The sequence below is a fragment of the Puma concolor genome, chromosome B1 (genome assembly GCF_028749965.1).
Source record: "Puma concolor isolate L17-30 chromosome B1, mPumCon1.1.hap2, whole genome shotgun sequence".
Lineage (NCBI taxonomy): Eukaryota > Metazoa > Chordata > Mammalia > Carnivora > Felidae > Puma > Puma concolor.
In genome coordinates, this window is record NC_141670.1 from 164,076,326 (window position 1) to 164,092,641 (window position 16,316).

At 50.6% G+C, this 16,316-nt stretch overlaps 1 protein-coding gene and 1 long non-coding RNA gene across 4 annotated transcripts; both read right to left on the reverse strand.

Annotated features, from left to right (window-relative positions):
* Positions 1-337: 337 nt before the first annotated feature.
* GSX2 (GS homeobox 2) lies at positions 338-2,700 on the reverse strand. Its single transcript, XM_025921485.2, has 2 exons — positions 1,953-2,700; positions 338-1,268 (listed from the first exon to the last, which is right to left on the reverse strand). The coding sequence occupies exons 1-2, from the start codon at positions 2,527-2,529 to the stop codon at positions 928-930; spliced, it is 918 nt and encodes a 305-aa protein (XP_025777270.2). The 5' UTR covers positions 2,530-2,700; the 3' UTR covers positions 338-927.
* Positions 2,701-7,302: 4,602 nt separating this feature from the next.
* LOC147581991 (uncharacterized) lies at positions 7,303-12,437 on the reverse strand. Of its 3 annotated transcripts, none has more exons than XR_015250449.1 (3): positions 12,153-12,437; positions 8,891-9,050; positions 7,303-7,604 (listed from the first exon to the last, which is right to left on the reverse strand). It is a non-coding gene; the product is annotated as an uncharacterized LOC147581991 (long non-coding RNA). The 3 variants fall into 3 exon arrangements; XR_015250447.1 differs by having other exon boundaries at positions 12,090-12,437; XR_015250448.1 differs by lacking the exon at positions 7,303-7,604 and having other exon boundaries at positions 8,664-9,050; positions 12,090-12,437.
* Positions 12,438-16,316: the final 3,879 nt, after the last annotated feature.

Sequence of the window (16,316 nt, forward strand, 5' to 3'; positions counted from 1 at the left end):
AGGGAAACTGCCACAGAAAGAATCTTTCCCTGTTAAATAAATCAAAAGGTTTGCCCGTCATTAATTGTCAGTGTCACTTTAAACGGAGTGACCTGTCCTAGCCACTGTGAATGGCTTAGCTGTTTTGAGGATGGGGAGTTACTACTTGGTAGGTGAAAATCATGCCTGATGGTGTACCACATACTCCCTCAACCAAAGACCTACATTACCAGGTTTTGGTCAACACTTTCCTCTAAATTCTCAGACACGTTTTCCGCCCCGTCCATGTTTTTTTCAAGATACAGGTGAGAGGAAGATGGGGAAAGATGGTGAGAGCAAGCACCACAAGTTTAAAACCTTGATTTTGTTTCATTTATTTAAATAAATATAAATATAAATTTTATATAAAACTATTCACATACAAAGGGACTTCCAGCAACTTGAATTCCAATCTCTCCCCAGGCAAATTTTCAGAAAGCGAGACCTACAGCATTTAATTTTCTAAGTTATTTGAAATTCATACGCTTTCACTAAAACAACAACAACAACAAAAGAAAATAATCAAGAAACCCGGTGTTCTTCTTAGGTCCTGTAAGACTGTAGGGAAGGGGAAAGGACATGCGCTTTCAAAAAGCCCCACACAGTGTTAAACTTGAATCAACCCTGTTTTCCCCTCCCCTCCTCTGTTACATGACAAGACTGAGTTGAATCTAGATTATTTACATTAAAAAAAAAAAACGATCTATAACTTCGAGTGGATCTTCAAACATATAGGTCAAGGAGGAGATGCGAAGGGTCAGGCCAGACTACTCCGCTCGGCCAGTACTCAGCTCCCTCCTTCTCCAAATGGGACCACGCAGTGGCTGAGGATCTGGCGCCCTGCGTGCCAGGCGCGTTGGTGGCGTGGGGGCTGCCAGGCGCGTGTGGTGCGGCGGAGGCATCCCTCCCTCACAAGGGAGAAATCTCCTTGTCATCATTGGCCGAGGCCGGCGACAGGGAGTCCTCATCCTCCGAGCGCGGGTAGTGAGCCTGGCTGCCGACACACTTGCAGCCCGCGTGACTGTTCCTCTGTGTGCCCTTGCCTTCCTTCTTATGCTTCACCCGGCGGTTCTGAAACCAGATTTTCACCTGTTTCTCCGACAGGTTCAGGTAGGTCGCGATTTCGATCCTCCGGAGTCGAGACAGGTACATGTTGGAGGAGAATTCCCGCTCCAGCTCCAGGAGCTGCGTGCTGGTGAACGCCGTCCTCATCCTCTTGCCATTGGGTACCTGGCTGGCGTCCGAGCCCCCTGCAGACCGGCCAAGAGAGGGCAGAGAGGTCATTCTCGGATGACGTGTTCCCACCCCACGCGCCATCCCTTGGAAGGGACGCCTCTCAAGGACCCTTCCGCGGAGCTCAACCAAACACCTGTATCCATCCCTCACCCCTTCCCATTCCACGGCACTTCGTTACTCAGCACGGAAGGACAGAGACGCCCAAAGCAAGTGAAGGAAGGCCTATGCTGTGCGAGATGTAAAGTCAGAGGCTTAAAGGAGGGGTCGGGGCTTGCGCTGTCCGGTCGTCTCCCTTCAAGCCCAGCAGAGAGGCAAGCAGGCTTAGCCCAGAGCATCGAAACGCTTCAGCTAGCCTCGACGACGGACTGCCACACCGAAGTTCCAACATACCCACCCCCAACCCTCACGCAGTTAGCCTTCGCTTTCTCAGCCCTCGAGTGCGAGGTCCCAAAGGCCCCGATACTGTGCAAGACTCGGACACCAGGTAGCGGGCGTGAAAGCACCAGGCTGCTTGGAGAGGTTCGAAGCTAACTTCCACTTTCGTGGAACTTCTGGGGACGTCTCCACAGTTACACGAAAAGCCCCTCCTCCCACCCCACCCCGCCCCCCAGGCTGCCACTTCCTCCCCTGGAGGCGGAAAGTTTGCTCCCGGGAGCCGCGAAGGCGCGGCGCGCAGGTGCCCAGAGACCCCACCCTACCCATGGTGAGGCAGTGGAATCTCCGCGGGTCCCCTACGTTGTAGGTGGTGGCGGCGCAGACAGGTGCGTGGTGCTGAGGGTGCCCCAAGGCCGCCGCGGCCGCCGCCGCGGCCGCCGCGGCTGCGGCAGCGGCGGCCGAGCCTGGCTGCTGGGGCTGATGGTGGTGATGGTGGTGCTGCGGCGGGTGGTGATGATGGTGCGCGTGGCTCACGCGCGGGCAGAACTGAGCGTCCCCAGGACCCGAAGAGAACTGACTCTTGAGCAGGGGCAGGGTCCCGGCGCCCCCCGGCGCTCCCCCACCACTCCCGGCCCCTGCGCCCCCCGCCCCGGCGCCCCCGCCGCCGGAGCCCGCCGGCCCACGAGAGGAGTGCAGGTGCGAAGTGACGCAGAGTGGGCAAACGCAGAACGCGCCACTCTTGCGGGACGGGCAGCCGGGCCCCGACACAGACATCACCAGCGGGGATGGCATGCCCAGCGGGATGAAGAAATCTGGCCCGGGGTGCGGCTCAGGCAGCGAGGGCGCGGGCCGCGAGGAGTCCTTGATGATGAGCGAGTCGACATAGAAGGAGCGCGACATGTCGGGAGGGGTGGGTGGCTGGAGGGCCCGGTGGCCGGCGCTGGCGCCCCCTCCCCTCTCCTGTTCTGAGCTCTGCCCCGGGTGCGGCGCGGACGCAGGCGGTCAAGCCCTTGGGGACGCGGAGGTGTTCGGCGTCTGGGCTGCGAACAAAGGGGTCCCTGGAGAGGGCTGGTCCTCACGTCCCCCGCCCGGCGCCCCGGCTCCGGGATTTTATAGCCCCCACCCCGGCACGTGATGCTGCAGAGTACCGCTCGGCTCAGGCTCCTCAGCAGCTCCCCACCCTCGGGATAGGCTGCCCGAGTCACAACAGAAGCGGCGAGGAGGGGCGGGCGCGCTGCAGGGAAGAACTCGAGGGAGGGGGAGGGGGGGGACTTTGCAAAGTGTAGGTTTTGTGAATTTCGCGGGGACGCCGGCCTCCTCCCCCTCTTTCTCCACGCTTTCTCGAGAAATCAGAGCTGCATCCCCCATTCTACCCCTTTCCCTGGCCTGGGCCCCAGCCCAACTCTTCCCCACGCCCGGCCGAAAAGCGCCCCAGGTGGGGACCTTGAGGCCTTTGTAATAGGGATGCCCAATGCTCCCTGCCCTTCTGTACCAGCCGAGGCTGAGGCGCGGTAAAGTGTGAGGCCTGCAGTTTGGAGCACGACCGTGTGGGCGCGGACTGGCAGTAGCCCAGCCCGGGATCGCGGTTTGCACCACGGACACACGCGCGCGCGCGCGCGCGCACACACACACACACACATACACACACACACACACAGTCCCCCAGCATTTGGACTTGGCCACAGTCATTCAGGTGGTTAGTTCGTGACGGATCCGGGGCGTACCAGTGAGGCCTCCCAGCTAAGAAGCTGCCGAGCTTTTCATTCGAATGCTTGAGAAGCTCCAAGATGCCTTTGCACTTGGGGCTTCCCTGGGGCCGCTGGGATCAGCGACACTTCCTCGCGCTCCTTTGTAATCGGCAGCATGCCCTGTGGCGGAGAGAGGCGTTGAAGCGTCACTCTCCTTTCTCCAAGCCGATGCCTTTCCCGGGACACCCCTGCAAACTCCATCCCTATGATTTTGGAGAGGACCCAAACCCTAGCCCTCCTGGAGACTGGGCAGGGCTTGGGGAAGGCCTTTGCTCTGGGTCCCGCCACTTCCTGCCCCTTTACATTTCACAGCCTGACCTTGGGCGGCTGGCAGCCTAACCAGCAAGCACTCTCCACGCTGCACCCCTTTAAAAGCTGAGAGAGGTTGAAGGGATTTGACCTACGGGAGGAATCCTGCCTCAGGATGGGAGAAGTGGCTTGGTAAAGGAAATCTGGGGGGCACCGTCTTCAGTGGAAGATGTGTATTAGGGGCTGTGTGACAGAAGGTGGCTGTCAAGCTAGGGGCTGTTGATCTTTGGGGAAGGTGAGGTCTTCCCCCACCCCCACTGGAGAAAATCTGGTCGGGGCAGGGAGCAAGCAATAGAGTCTGATCCTTTTTCCCAAACAGCAGACTTCAGATCTGAGTTCACACTGGTGTTAAGAAACTTGGGGACGGGACTCCCTCCACCTGTGAGAACCAAGTGCCCAAATCCCAGGGGAGCAACAGCTTCTCCGCTGGAGGCATGGCCACCTCTCTGCCCTCTGTCTCTTCTCTCCCCTTTTTCATCTCTGGGACAGTTTCTCTTGCCTGCCGGAGAAGTGTAATTGCGTTGTATGGACGCCCCGCTCTGGGGAGCCCAGGATTTATGGATGGCAATTAAAGTTTTATGAATTGCAGCTGAGGCTGGTTATTGAGCTATTTGAATGTGATTAGAATTCAATTAGAAAGCGGTTAGTGGACGGTGGGTCTCCAGAGTGTAAACAGACAGCTATTCCAGAAATGTGCTAATCCAACATCTTGTGACAACAATTAAGGAGTCTCAGGGCTTAACTCAGGGCAGCTCAGCTGTAACTACTTTTGTACCACAAGGTTTGACGATGCAGCCATCACAGACGTTCAGCCTCAACCCGGCCTGCCTGCCCACCCGCCCTCGCTCCAGTCGGGAGGACGCAGCTAGTCCCGAAATCATTCCAACCCTGAGAACCCTGGAAGCTCAACCACTAAGAGATGTTTGATGGCTGGGTGTTTTTTAAAGGCCTAAATTGTCCAAATAGGTGACATGATTTTCCCATTCACTTTGCAAGTGTGTGGATGTATATTTGTATGTGCACATCTATGTATACATACACTTTTAAAAATTTATCTAATACATACCTATATGTATGTATTTATTCACTTTGTGAGTGCTCAAAGAAAAGTAATAACTTTTCCCTCTCCTTTTTCGTCTTCTGGGTTAGGTAGTAGGTTATCTGAGGTTTGTTTTGGGCTTACCGTTTGGGTCACTGTGTTCCCGGTGATTCTGGGTATGCTCACTCTAGAATCCCCATGTTGATGTGCTGGAATGTGTGCTTATAGAAGGCCCAATTTTACTTTAGAGAATCCTAATTATGAAGCTCGAACAACTAATTTAACTTCTGTATAAATATGGAAACATCCAGTTGGAGTGCTAAGGAATTTTGCAAAAAGTGAGAGGCTGGGGGGGGGAGTGGGGGTCACTTAGGGCTGTAAGGGGTACAGTAGCTTGGGGCCAGACTGGGGCTGAAAGCAGACCATGTCAGAGAAACCTGCTTGTAAGAAGACCTGGTGAAATTGCTTGAGCCTTCGTGATGAACACAGGGCGATGTATGGCAGTGCTGAGTCACTGTATTGTCCACCTGAAACTAACATAACATTGTATGTTAACTAAGTGCAATTAAAAACATTTTTAAAGTAAATTGCTCAGAAAAATAAATACATTGCTCAAGCCCACCAAAAGCAAGTCTTTTGGGGTCACGTTCCACATTGGAGGTTCTCAGGTTCTTCTCATTAATTCTCTTTGGCTCTCTCAGTTTCCCTCTTTCTCGTTAGCCCTATCTTCAGAAGTTGGCCCCACTGTGCCTTGCCACCCCCACTCCCAAAGGAAGCCTACCCTCCATGGCCCTGAGCAGCTACCAGCCAGACCCTTCCCCAGGACAGCAGAACCTCGAACCTGCTCAAAGCAGAAGGGGACCCCTGGGCAGCCCGTCAGTGTGCCCCCACCGTGCCCCCGCTGCCACGCAATTTTATTTCTCAGTGATTCTGTCCGATAAAATTTCATCGTCCATTAAGTAATCCCTGAAATGAGAGCTCTTATGAGCCTATAATGAGCTCTAATTGCCACGACTCGGGGAGCCACGTGGAAGGATTTATTCGGTATTAAGCAGTCGGGTACAGAGTACAGGCTGTTACCTAAGCCATTACTTTCATAATTCAAGGAGAAAATTAGTTCTTTTAAGGGGAGGGGGGATCCTTTGATTTCCTCTCTTTTGCTGGGATGACAGAGGATGGCTTTGTCTTCCTTGAGTGCAAGACAATGTCACAGATATGAAGGTAACAAAACTGTCCCCTCCTCTCCCCCTAACACACACCAGTCAGGGTACCCCACCCCTACCCTCAAATGAGAAAAAAAATCAAAGCAGTTTAGAGGTGCCGTCTTCTTGCCCCTGGATCCTCCAACTTGAGCCTGGAGGAGCAGTTTCCTCCTAGCTCAACCTTGAGATTTCAATTCTTGGTTGTAGCTTTCGAGAAGTGTTCCAGTACTTCCCCCATCCAGGGTCACACCTGACCTGGACCTCACATTCCCCTCTTGCTTCCCACTCTTTCTATTTCCTTTCATGGGCAAAGTCAGGAAAAGCAAAGAATGTGGACTTAGCCGTTGCTTATTCCACAGGCCCTAGAGTTCTGACCTACTGATGTGCTTAGCTGTTTTTCCATCCGTAACTCCCACATTGTCTTTCCCTCTGCACCCCTCCAAAGTACCCCCCTCCCCATCCCCAGTCCTCCTTTTTCCTCTCAGTTTTAGCATTTGCCTACACGGTTCTTCTGCCCCAAACGGAGGCCGAGAGCAGGGCGGGACAGCCCAGGAGTCGGCGGGGCCGGCCTCGGATTTATTTGCTCCTCTTACATTGATTTCATATTAGTTTCCAAAGCGATGAATGATCTCAAAGCTGGGTTTTGTTAGCCGAACACAAACAGGAGACAGGACTTACTTGCCCCCAGCTCCCTTTAATGAGGTCATTATCAAAGCGTGAACAAGTCTATGAATGTTTTATTGAAAGCGCATCGTTAACTTGTATCCATCCTTTTCTCCGAGTGGCATTGTGATATTGCTGTCTGTGGCACATCTTACCCGATATAGCCCGAGATTTCCCCATTCTCTGTAACCAGGCAACCCTTTCTGAATACCCAAAAATTGAAAAGAACCGCTTAGTCTTCAAGAAAGTCCTCAATAATAGTGGAAAAGAACAAAGATCCAGGAGACAACAAAATGCCACAGGGGTGACTTTTCATGAGCAATTATCTCTCATTAATCAGAAGAACAGCTGCAATATTAATTTTCTCTCTTTCTTCCTCTCTTTTCACAGTCCCCAACATTTGAATAATCATAAATTTTGATTTTATGAAGGAGTCACATTTTCAGGGGCTGGAGGAAAGCAGCTACCTGGGTGAAGACAAGCAGAAAAACGCTCTCATTTTTTGTTTGTTTGTTGGGGTAAAGCTGCCGACAAAGCAAACTGAAAAAAATAAAAATAAAAACAAGAGGGATATATCAGAGAAAATGGCCCTGCCCCCCCCCCCTTTCTTCTAGATGGCGGCCTAGAATCAGGACTGTTTTCCCGCGCCGCCCCCTGACAACTCCCGCTCCCTCCCTTCTTCCCCCTGCCCAGACCCAGTCCCCAGTGCTGCTCTGAACTGGGCGGAGGGAAGCGTCCCCGGCGTCTGGCGTGGGAGTTTCAGCCGGGTTTCTGCCCGTTTAACTTGCAAACGTGAAGCCAAGCGTTGTCGATCTGACCAAAGAGACACTCTTTGGGCGTAACTCGCATTGTGGCCATCAAAAGCCCGCCAGCCTTGGATGAACTGAGACGTGCATTCAGCAGAAATGGGGCGCTCGCTCTCCTTTTCAGGGGCCGGAGAGGCGATTGTTCACAGACGTGTAGCTGGGGTGGAAAACGAGGGTCCCCAGATAAGGCTGTAACCTACAAACCGGACTGGGGGGTGGGGGAGTTCAAAGAATCTCATTAAAGCCGAGGCTGCAATTAGCAAATACACACTCAGAGAATCTAAGCCTCTCTTGAAAAGCCTGGAGTCGGGATGAAAGCAGGGCACTTAGGAGTCAGCCCCCACATTCCTACGCTGGCAGCGTGAAGAGGGGCCGGTGCCCGGCTCTGCCTTCAGCTGCGCGACTAGTGTTATTTCTAACGCAGCGCCCGGCCAGCGCGTTGCGCGGAGAGGGCAGGCTGCGGGCCGCGTGTTCACCCACCGCCAAAAAGTGGTCTTGCTTCTGCCGAGTGCGCATTCAGAGCGGAGGGGCCATTGAGAAACCTCAGTTCGCCTTTGTGCTCGCCACAGGCGCGAGAGTTCAATTCGGCCCCCGGAGAAGGGGGTGGGAAGAGGCTTGTGGGAAAGGAGTGAGGAGTCTGGCTCAGAATTTCGGGAGCGGCCCGGGCTCCGTACCCTCTGAACAGAGTTTTGGTGACACCGAGGGCCTACCACACAGCCCCTCTGCTCCCCGCCTCACCTTAATTGACATTCACCCCCCCCCAAATCCTTAAGCCTAACAGGACATCCCTCCCCCACCCTTAAAAGCTCTCCTCTGTCATCAGAATAAAATTTATTGAGCGCCTACTCGGTGCCCAGCGTGTGCTAGGCCCTGCGGGGAGCACGCCTGAAAAGGCGAGGACTGGATCCAATAGAATATTGTTTCATTTCGGTAACAATGACCTGAGGTAGGGAACAATTATCCGGATAATTGAAGCAAATGCTCCACCTCCCTCCCTCCCTCTCCAGTTCCCAGCGCTGGCCTTTTTTTTTTTTTTTTTTTTTTTTTTTTTTTTTTAACACTACCTTTTTCAGAGTTGGTGGTTTTGTTTGGTTGGGGAGGAGGTTGCTGGGAGCCTAAGGGGAAGGCGGAATTATTCACACGCGTCCACTCGTTCGAGTTCCCCACATCCCTTGGCCCAAAATTTGCTGAAAGCAGTGGCCTGAAATAGCTGCTTAGTAATGGAATCCAAGACAGTTTTTTGTTGTTGTTGTTGTTGTTGTTGTTGTTTTTAATGCTACCCAAAAGAGAGTGAACCTTTATCATTTTTAGTGATCTGGCCTTTCTGGTCATCTACAAAAATCACCTGGACAGCATTATGAAAGTATAATGTATAAATGCCTAAGAGATTTGGTTTAATGGTGCGGGACCCAAACTTAAGAATGAAACAAACAAAAACCGGCTTTGTGTGTTTCTGATGCAGGTGAGGGTTGAGAAATCAGGGAGAAATCCTACCCCGCTTATCCTGGAGCCTGAAGAGAATGACTTAACCTGAGCCTCCTTCAGCAGTTGGTGGTTGGAAAGCATGTATGGAGTGCCTCCTCTCTGCCGGGCTCTGGGCGTAAGGGGAATTCCGTTGCACAAGGCAGGTAAGTCCCTTGGGAGTTTCTAGTACCTTAAAATGAATGAACAAATGAATTCAGAGGCCGTGAATTGCAAAAGGTAGCATGAATATCAAAGAAAAGCCCAGTTGGCTCTATGAGTGGATAAAACTGAAGTCTGAAGTGACTCATGAGGAATGTGTTCGATGGTCGCGGAAGGGTGCACAGAGAAGCAGGGAAGAGTTTCTCTTGCTCAGTTAATTGCAAGAACTAAAAGGAAGCCAGGGAGATTGGTGGAAAAATCTGTTTCTGTGCCTGGTAGATAGGAAAAATGCCCCCACCTTCCAGTCCTTGGGAGGAATTAAGGACTGCTTAGCGCTGGGCCTGGTACCTGGTGTCTTGGGCATCTCTAGTTTTTATTACTATCCTGGACCTGCAGGTCTGTGTGCCCTAGACCTGGGGAATGACCCATCAGAGCCCCAGGCTTCACAGGGAGGAAGCAGGAAGCTAGAGCAGCCCAATCATCTCTCCACGAGGGCCTGCCTTTTCCAAGCTGAGCTTCTATTTCCAAGTCTCCTAGCTTGGTGCTCCCACCCTGAAGACGCTCAAGTTGGAGTTTCTCTAGCCTTTGATTTCTGGACATACCTGTCTCCTTCAGCAGCCCCCCAAACCTGGACCTACCAGGGGAACTTCCCCACACCCTACTCTTTACCCCTATCAAAGGCCTCGAGTCCTGGAAGACCCTACTTGGGACTCAGCTTTAAATTTCAAGGGTCCTTTGGCCTGGAGAAACTTTGCAGCTTTGCTGGTCTGTGTTGCACAGGAAGCAGGTGCCATCTCAGTAGGCCAGTCTTCATAACCACCATTTTCTGAGCTCCCTGTGTGCTTGGCCCTGAATGAGGAACCTTGCCTGCATGACCTTATTTGATCTGTTGGATAAAACACCAATATTATGGCTGTTTCTTGTTTAAGAATCCGGAATCTTAATGAAGTCCAAAGACTTACAAGGTCACACAACTAAAGGTGGCAGAGCCAGGATTCAGACGCTGTTTATCTAATGCAGGGGATCTGGAGTTTTAGGCACTGCTATCGCCTAATAATACCTGGCATTTATTGAGGGCCTGTTATATGCCAGGGTATGAGTAAGAGTTTTAATGTATCATTTATTTTTCACAATGACCCAGCAAGGTAGTTACTTTTATCATTTACTCATTTGGTTATTGTTCACTTCTTGGTTAGTGTGGGTTTTCTGTAAAAGATCACAAAGAGGGCGCCTTGGTGGCTCAGTCGGTTAAGCATCCGACTCGGTTTCAGCTCCAGGTCATGATCTCACGGTTTGTGGGTTCAGGCCCTGCCATCAGGTTCCAATCTGACAGCTTGGAGACTGCTTGGGAGCCTCTCTCTTCCTCTCTCTCTGCCCTTCCCCCACTAGCTCTGTCTCTCTCTCTTTCAAAAATAAACACACACACACAAAAAGATCACAAAAGCCATTCTAATGTGGCCCATACAATGGGGCACAAACTGGCATTGGGATGAAGGTATTGAATGTGATTGTTTTTATTCACCTGCACCCTGAACGTAGTAAGTGCTGAAAGACATTGAAGTGGGTGAAAACAACAGCTTATTCTTTTACTCCAAAAACCTTCATTATAATCAATACATATGTCCACTGGTTGGTTGGGTATCTGTCCCTCCCCAACTGACTACAAGCTGCACCTGGGCAAGAGACTGGGTCTGTTTTGTTTATTCACCGAGCATGCCAAACACCCAGCCTAGAGCTGGCATAGATTAGGAGTGAGATACCTATTCGTTGAATGATTCCTCATCCTACATTAAAGGAGACTAAGGCTCAGAGAGGCTATCCAAATTGTCCAAGGCCCCAGAGCTTCCAAGTGGCAGTTGGAGGATTCAAACCGAGGTCTTCCTCTTTTCACCCTAGCCCACAGCGTCCTGCGCTGTGTCCCCTGGGCCACAGGGACTGAGCGCGGGAACCGGGCTGCGCGGCTGCGGGGTGGGGGGGGGGGGGGGGGAGGACAGTTTGAAGTCGGTCCTCACTCAACCCCCAAACCCCACGCGTGGGTGAAGCCCGGGGAGGCCGAGGCTCTAAGAGGCTCGAGAGGCCGCTCCCTGGATGGGGGTAAATCGGCTCTGAGACCCTGCGAGGCGCTGCGCCGTGTCCGCTGCTCCGGGCGCTTTCGCTGCTAGAGCTCCAGACCCGCACCCTACCCTCTTCCTGGCGTCAGTCTCTCCTTCTCCCTAACTTCTCATTGGAAAACGAAGCGACTCTAAGGGATCGTATTGAACCTACAGCCCGACGACATCGCGACCAGTAACCGCCCCCAAACTCCAAACACACCGCATCCCCCACGCTGGGCCCTCCGTCCCCTCCGCGACAGGTGCGCATGCGCGCGCGCGTGCAAGGAGGGAGAATTTGCCGTGAGTCCGTGTGCGCAAGCGCGCGTGAAGTGTGCGTGAGAGTTGAGAACGGGGGCGTACGTGACCGTGTGACAGCGGGTGACGGGGTGTGTGTGACGAGGTGAAGAGTGCGAGTGTTAGTAGCATGCGCGCGTGTGATGTGTATACAACTGAGGAGGGTGGGTGTGTGAGAGCTTGAGTGGAGGTTGTAAGCAGGACTGTGTGATACAGGAGTGTGTGAATACACGACGGGGCGAATGAGGCCGGGTGTGTGAGGGCGGGTGGGTGTGAACAGCGTGTGTGTGAACGTGAGCGTGTGCTCCGGTCAGTCTGTGCGTAGGAGGATGTGTAAGAACGTGCGCGCGCGCCGGGGTGCGTGTAAAGAGTATGAGCAGGGGTGCGGCAGAGCGCGCGCCTGTGGAGTTTGCCCGTGAGCGTGTGCGTGCGTGGGACGCGTGCGTGGGGCGTGGCTCCCGGGGTCCGACCTCCGCCGCTCGCCCCCACCCACCCAGTGGGCGGTCGTCGCAGCCAGCCGCCCCTCTGGCTGAGCGAGGTCGCCGAGAGGGGTAGGGAAGGGAGGAGGGGACACCAGGGGCCCCTCACGGTAGAAACCTGCAGGAGCGCAAATAAGTGGGAGGGGCTCTGGAGGCCTCACCAGGCGTGCCCTTTTTCACCTGTCCTCAGGTTTCCTCACTCACCCTCTGGATCGTCTTTCTGACTATTTACCCAACGAGTATTGATGGAGTGCCTGCAGTATATACCGGGCTCTGCGCTGGGAAAACCCGAAGAACCGGACAGCTTAGGTGCCACTCATCATGGAGCGTCCGCGGGACTTTCTGTTCGTGCGTAACTGCTTTGCAGAACGCTGGTGGTACGAACACACACTTTGGTCTCTACCCTCAAGCAGAGGGCGGGTAATGGAGGGCTTAGAAGACAGTATAATGACAATGAGACAGTATATTGAAAACGATGCATTCCATCTCCATCCAAGCCTCAATCCTCCCACTGTGCTCTTGAGCTTGGGCTTGAGGTTAGGCGGTCCTAGATGTGCATCCTGTTCCTTTGACAATGGAAATTATGATGGCACTCTTCTTACGGGGTTGAGTTGTCATGACAACCCTTGGCACAATGCCTGGCACAGGGTTAGCACTCAGTATATACAAGCTATAATGATGCTGATGATGTTCCGCTGGCCTGATGGAATGTTGTGGACAAGGGGAGATGTGCTGTAGGCTACACAGTTTGAGAGATTTTCTATGGGCTTAAATTAATTTGTGTATATTTATATTCTTCTGTTGCGTCAGGTTGTGAATATCAGATGCTTGGTCTTTATTCTTCTCTACTAACTTCTTAACTTCCTGGACCAATGTACTGCCTTTGTTAAGGGAAAATGAAAAAGTATTGGCAGAAGACAGCAAGAACCCACAGGAGCCCGGTGTCCTTTCAGGCAGCCTTAGAAGCATTTTTGTCCACCCATGTGCCATTAAAGCGAAAGGGAATATTTTCACAGTGACACACAATGCTTGCTGTAATTTAACCTCGTGAGCAAAACTTCCAATTAAGTATGACAGTAGGAAATAGGTGTCCTGATTAGCCATGTACCTCCCTGGAATGAGGTATTGTATAAACAGTTGCAGGACATGTTGTTAAAAAAATTTTTTTTACATTTATTTATTTTTGAGAGAGAGAGACAGTGTGAACAGGGGAGGGGCAGAGAGAGAGGGAGACACAGAATCTGAAGCAGGTTCCAGGCTCTGAGCTGTCAGCACAGAGCCCATGCGGGGCTTGAACCCATGAACCGTGAGATCATGACCTGAGCTGAGTCGGACACTTAACCGACTGAGGCACCTAGGCACCCCTGTTGCTGTTGTTTTAAATGTCTTACTAAGATTCTTTTTTGGTGGGGGGAGGGCGGTGTTCAGACTAGGATCACAAAATAATTTTAAGCCAAAAAGAAAACCCCAAAAAGAATAGTTTTAACAATTGAATTTACTTATGGAGACTTTTCAAGAAAAAAATATATTTAAAAAAAATCTTGAAAAGTGTGAGAATTGGTTGTAGCATGTAGGTTCTCAAATTTAGCCACTGAAAAGGCATTTTACCATTATCCAGCTGGCCTATCCATCTCGTGTTACAGTACGAGAAACTGAGGTGCAGAGAGATGAAGTGGTAAAAGTGGTCAGTCCCTTCCAGCAGTCACCAAGTAGGACTGTCTCAGTTTTGTTCCTCTGTCCACACTATCCACACTTACACATTTCTCCTCCTGGTTGCCTGAGCAACCAGGAGGAGAAAAGGGAGAGGACTTCCCGTTACCTGCTGTATCAACACGTCTCGATCGCTGGCCGCTCTGTCTTCTGGTGTCTCAGACCCAAACCCTTGGAAGCTTCCTCAAATCCTCTTTCTCTCTGTACATTTAATTTGTCAGGAAGTCCTGATGGCTTGACCTTTAAACACATCCAGAAACTGCCCGCTTTCAGCGTCCCCACCACTATCACACTGGTCCAAATCACACTCTGTGGTCTCCTGCAGAGTCTTCTGACTGGGCTCCTTCCTCCCATACTTGCCTCTACAATCTGTTCTCAATTCAGCAGCCAGAAGAAGCCTCTGAAAACAGAAGTCAGATCGGGTCAGAGCAAGACCCAAAGGACTTAGAATGGCCCTCCATGATCTTAACGGTGGCTGTCTGAACTCCTCCCCTCCTATTGGCCTACTCACTCACCCACTCTGCTTTCCTTTCTTGTCTGGCCCTCTCCTGCACTGCCCTCCCCTCTTCCAGGAACTCTTCCCTACAAGTCCACTTGCTCACTTTGTTATTTATTTATTTATTTATTTATTTATTTATGTTTATTTTGTGTGTGTGTGTGTGTGTGAGAGAGAGAGAGAGAGAGCACAAGTTCAACACTGCGCCGAACAGGGCAAGGGGCGGAGAGAGAGGAGAGAGAGAATCCCTTACCCCTGTCAGGCTGTCAGCACAGAGCCCAATGCAGGGCTCAGTCTCACCAATCTGGGAGGTGATGACCTGAGCCGAAATCAGGAGTCACTTGATGCTTAATGAACTGAGCCCCCCGTGCAGTCCTCACTCTTTTTAAAAATAACTGAAGCTCCTACTATTCCCTCTGAACTCCCTCCCCCCCTTTACCCCATGCTTCATTTTGTTCTCCATAGCATTTGCCACTTTCCAACATAGTATATAACATACTGAGCTTATGTGTTTATTATCTGAATCTCCCTGAGGGAACAAATACTCCTGGAGGATATTTATGTCTGTGGGGTCACTAAGAACAGTGGCTGGCATAATAGTTGCTTGGTCAATAGTTGACGAGGGATTAAAAGAAGAAAGCCAGTGTTCTTGGTAGATGCCTGACCACAATTCTATCTTACCTCTGTGTAGCACTTTGGGGTTTACAAAGACTCTTAAATATCATTGGATGTGTATGATTATATAAGCTGGATAGGACTTTTAAAAAATAAACTGTTACTTCCACAATGATGTATTCAGAGGTTAAAGGATGTGTCCAAATCAAATCCAGGACTAAGATCTAAATCAGAGTGTCGTTTTTGGTGGGAGACAAGTTCTCTATTCTAAACTTCTTGGCTAAAAGAGGAAAAGTTACAGGTTACTGGATTCACTGTGGCTCCTTCTAAATTTTGGGATGAGGGCTGGGGTCCTTTCTCCACTGCCTGGTTCTGGTATTAGGTAGTTGTTCAATCCCCAGCTAAATGAGTGGTGCTTGGGGGAACATGTCACAATGGCCACATCCTCTTGTTTTTATAATTTGCACAGGGTCGAAAACAAGAGATATTGTTTTGTTGTTAGCTCCAGCTCATTTGGAGTCTGGCCTGAATCTCTTGACTTGGCTGGATGCCCTTCCTCATCTGACTGCTCTGGGCATTCCAACATACTGTCTTAGTCCATTACAGTTCCTTCCTCATGTTTGGGTTCTCTGTCAGTCCATCAGATTTAGCTGATGAGCTCATTGACTGAAAATCAATTGAGCAAGACAATGTCCCTCATTCTCTGGGCACACACAGCACCATTGTCTTCCACAGATACTAGTAATAATTGACATCCCCTTATGAGGACGTTAATATCTCAAGTTGCTAATCAATAACTGCTGTTAGAGCCAGAATTTATCATATTGAACTACAAAGGTAGCAAAAAAATACTATGATTCAGAAAAATAGATGTAAATACAAATTTACCAATTCTGAGCAAGTTTTTAAGATAACACGATTTCCAGGGCACCTGGCTGGCTCCATTGAAAGAGTGTTCGACTTTTGACCTTGGGACTATGGGTTCAAGCCCCACTCTGAGTGTAGAGATTACTAAAAATAAATAGATAAATTTGAAAAAAGATAACAGTATTTCCTCAAAGATGTTCACATGTAGTAAAATAAATGATAGTTACTTCTTTGCTATCTCTCATATATCATAAATTATTACTTTTTAATGTGAATGAGGAAAATTTAAGCATTTTGAGACAAGAAAAGGAACAGAATAATTTGTGTATTGAAGTATCAATTCAATGTTTGATTATTCACAGATTAACCCATGCCATCTCCACTAGAATGTAACACATGTCTCAGTTATACACTCTTTTTCTGTTCCAGGTGCTTAGAGCAACAGAGATGTTAGTTATGAATGCAGAAGACATAGTTCAGAAAGGTGTAATGGCAGCCAAAGTTAACTGCATCGTTGCCTTTCTGAAGGGGGCTTTTTACCTGTGATCTGTTGTTGTTGTTGTTGAGACTGAGCAAGTTAACGGAGTTCCAAACAACATATGCAGGAATGATCATAATACCATTTTTTTTAACGTTTTTATTTATTTTTGAGACAGACAGAGACAGAGCATGAATGGGGGAGGGGCAAAGAGAGAGGGAGACACAGAATCGGAAGCAGGCTCCAGGCTCTGAGCCATCAGCCC

Excerpts from the sequence above, each read along its gene's own strand:
- GSX2 (XM_025921485.2), bottom strand. The coding sequence starts at position 2,529 with ATGTCGCGCTCCTTCTATGTCGACTCGCTCATCATCAAGGACTCCTCG. Across the intron at positions 1,269-1,952 it reads ATTCCACTGCCTCACCATGG|GGGGCTCGGACGCCAGCCAG; the intron begins GTAGGGTGGGGT and ends GCCGGTCTGCAG.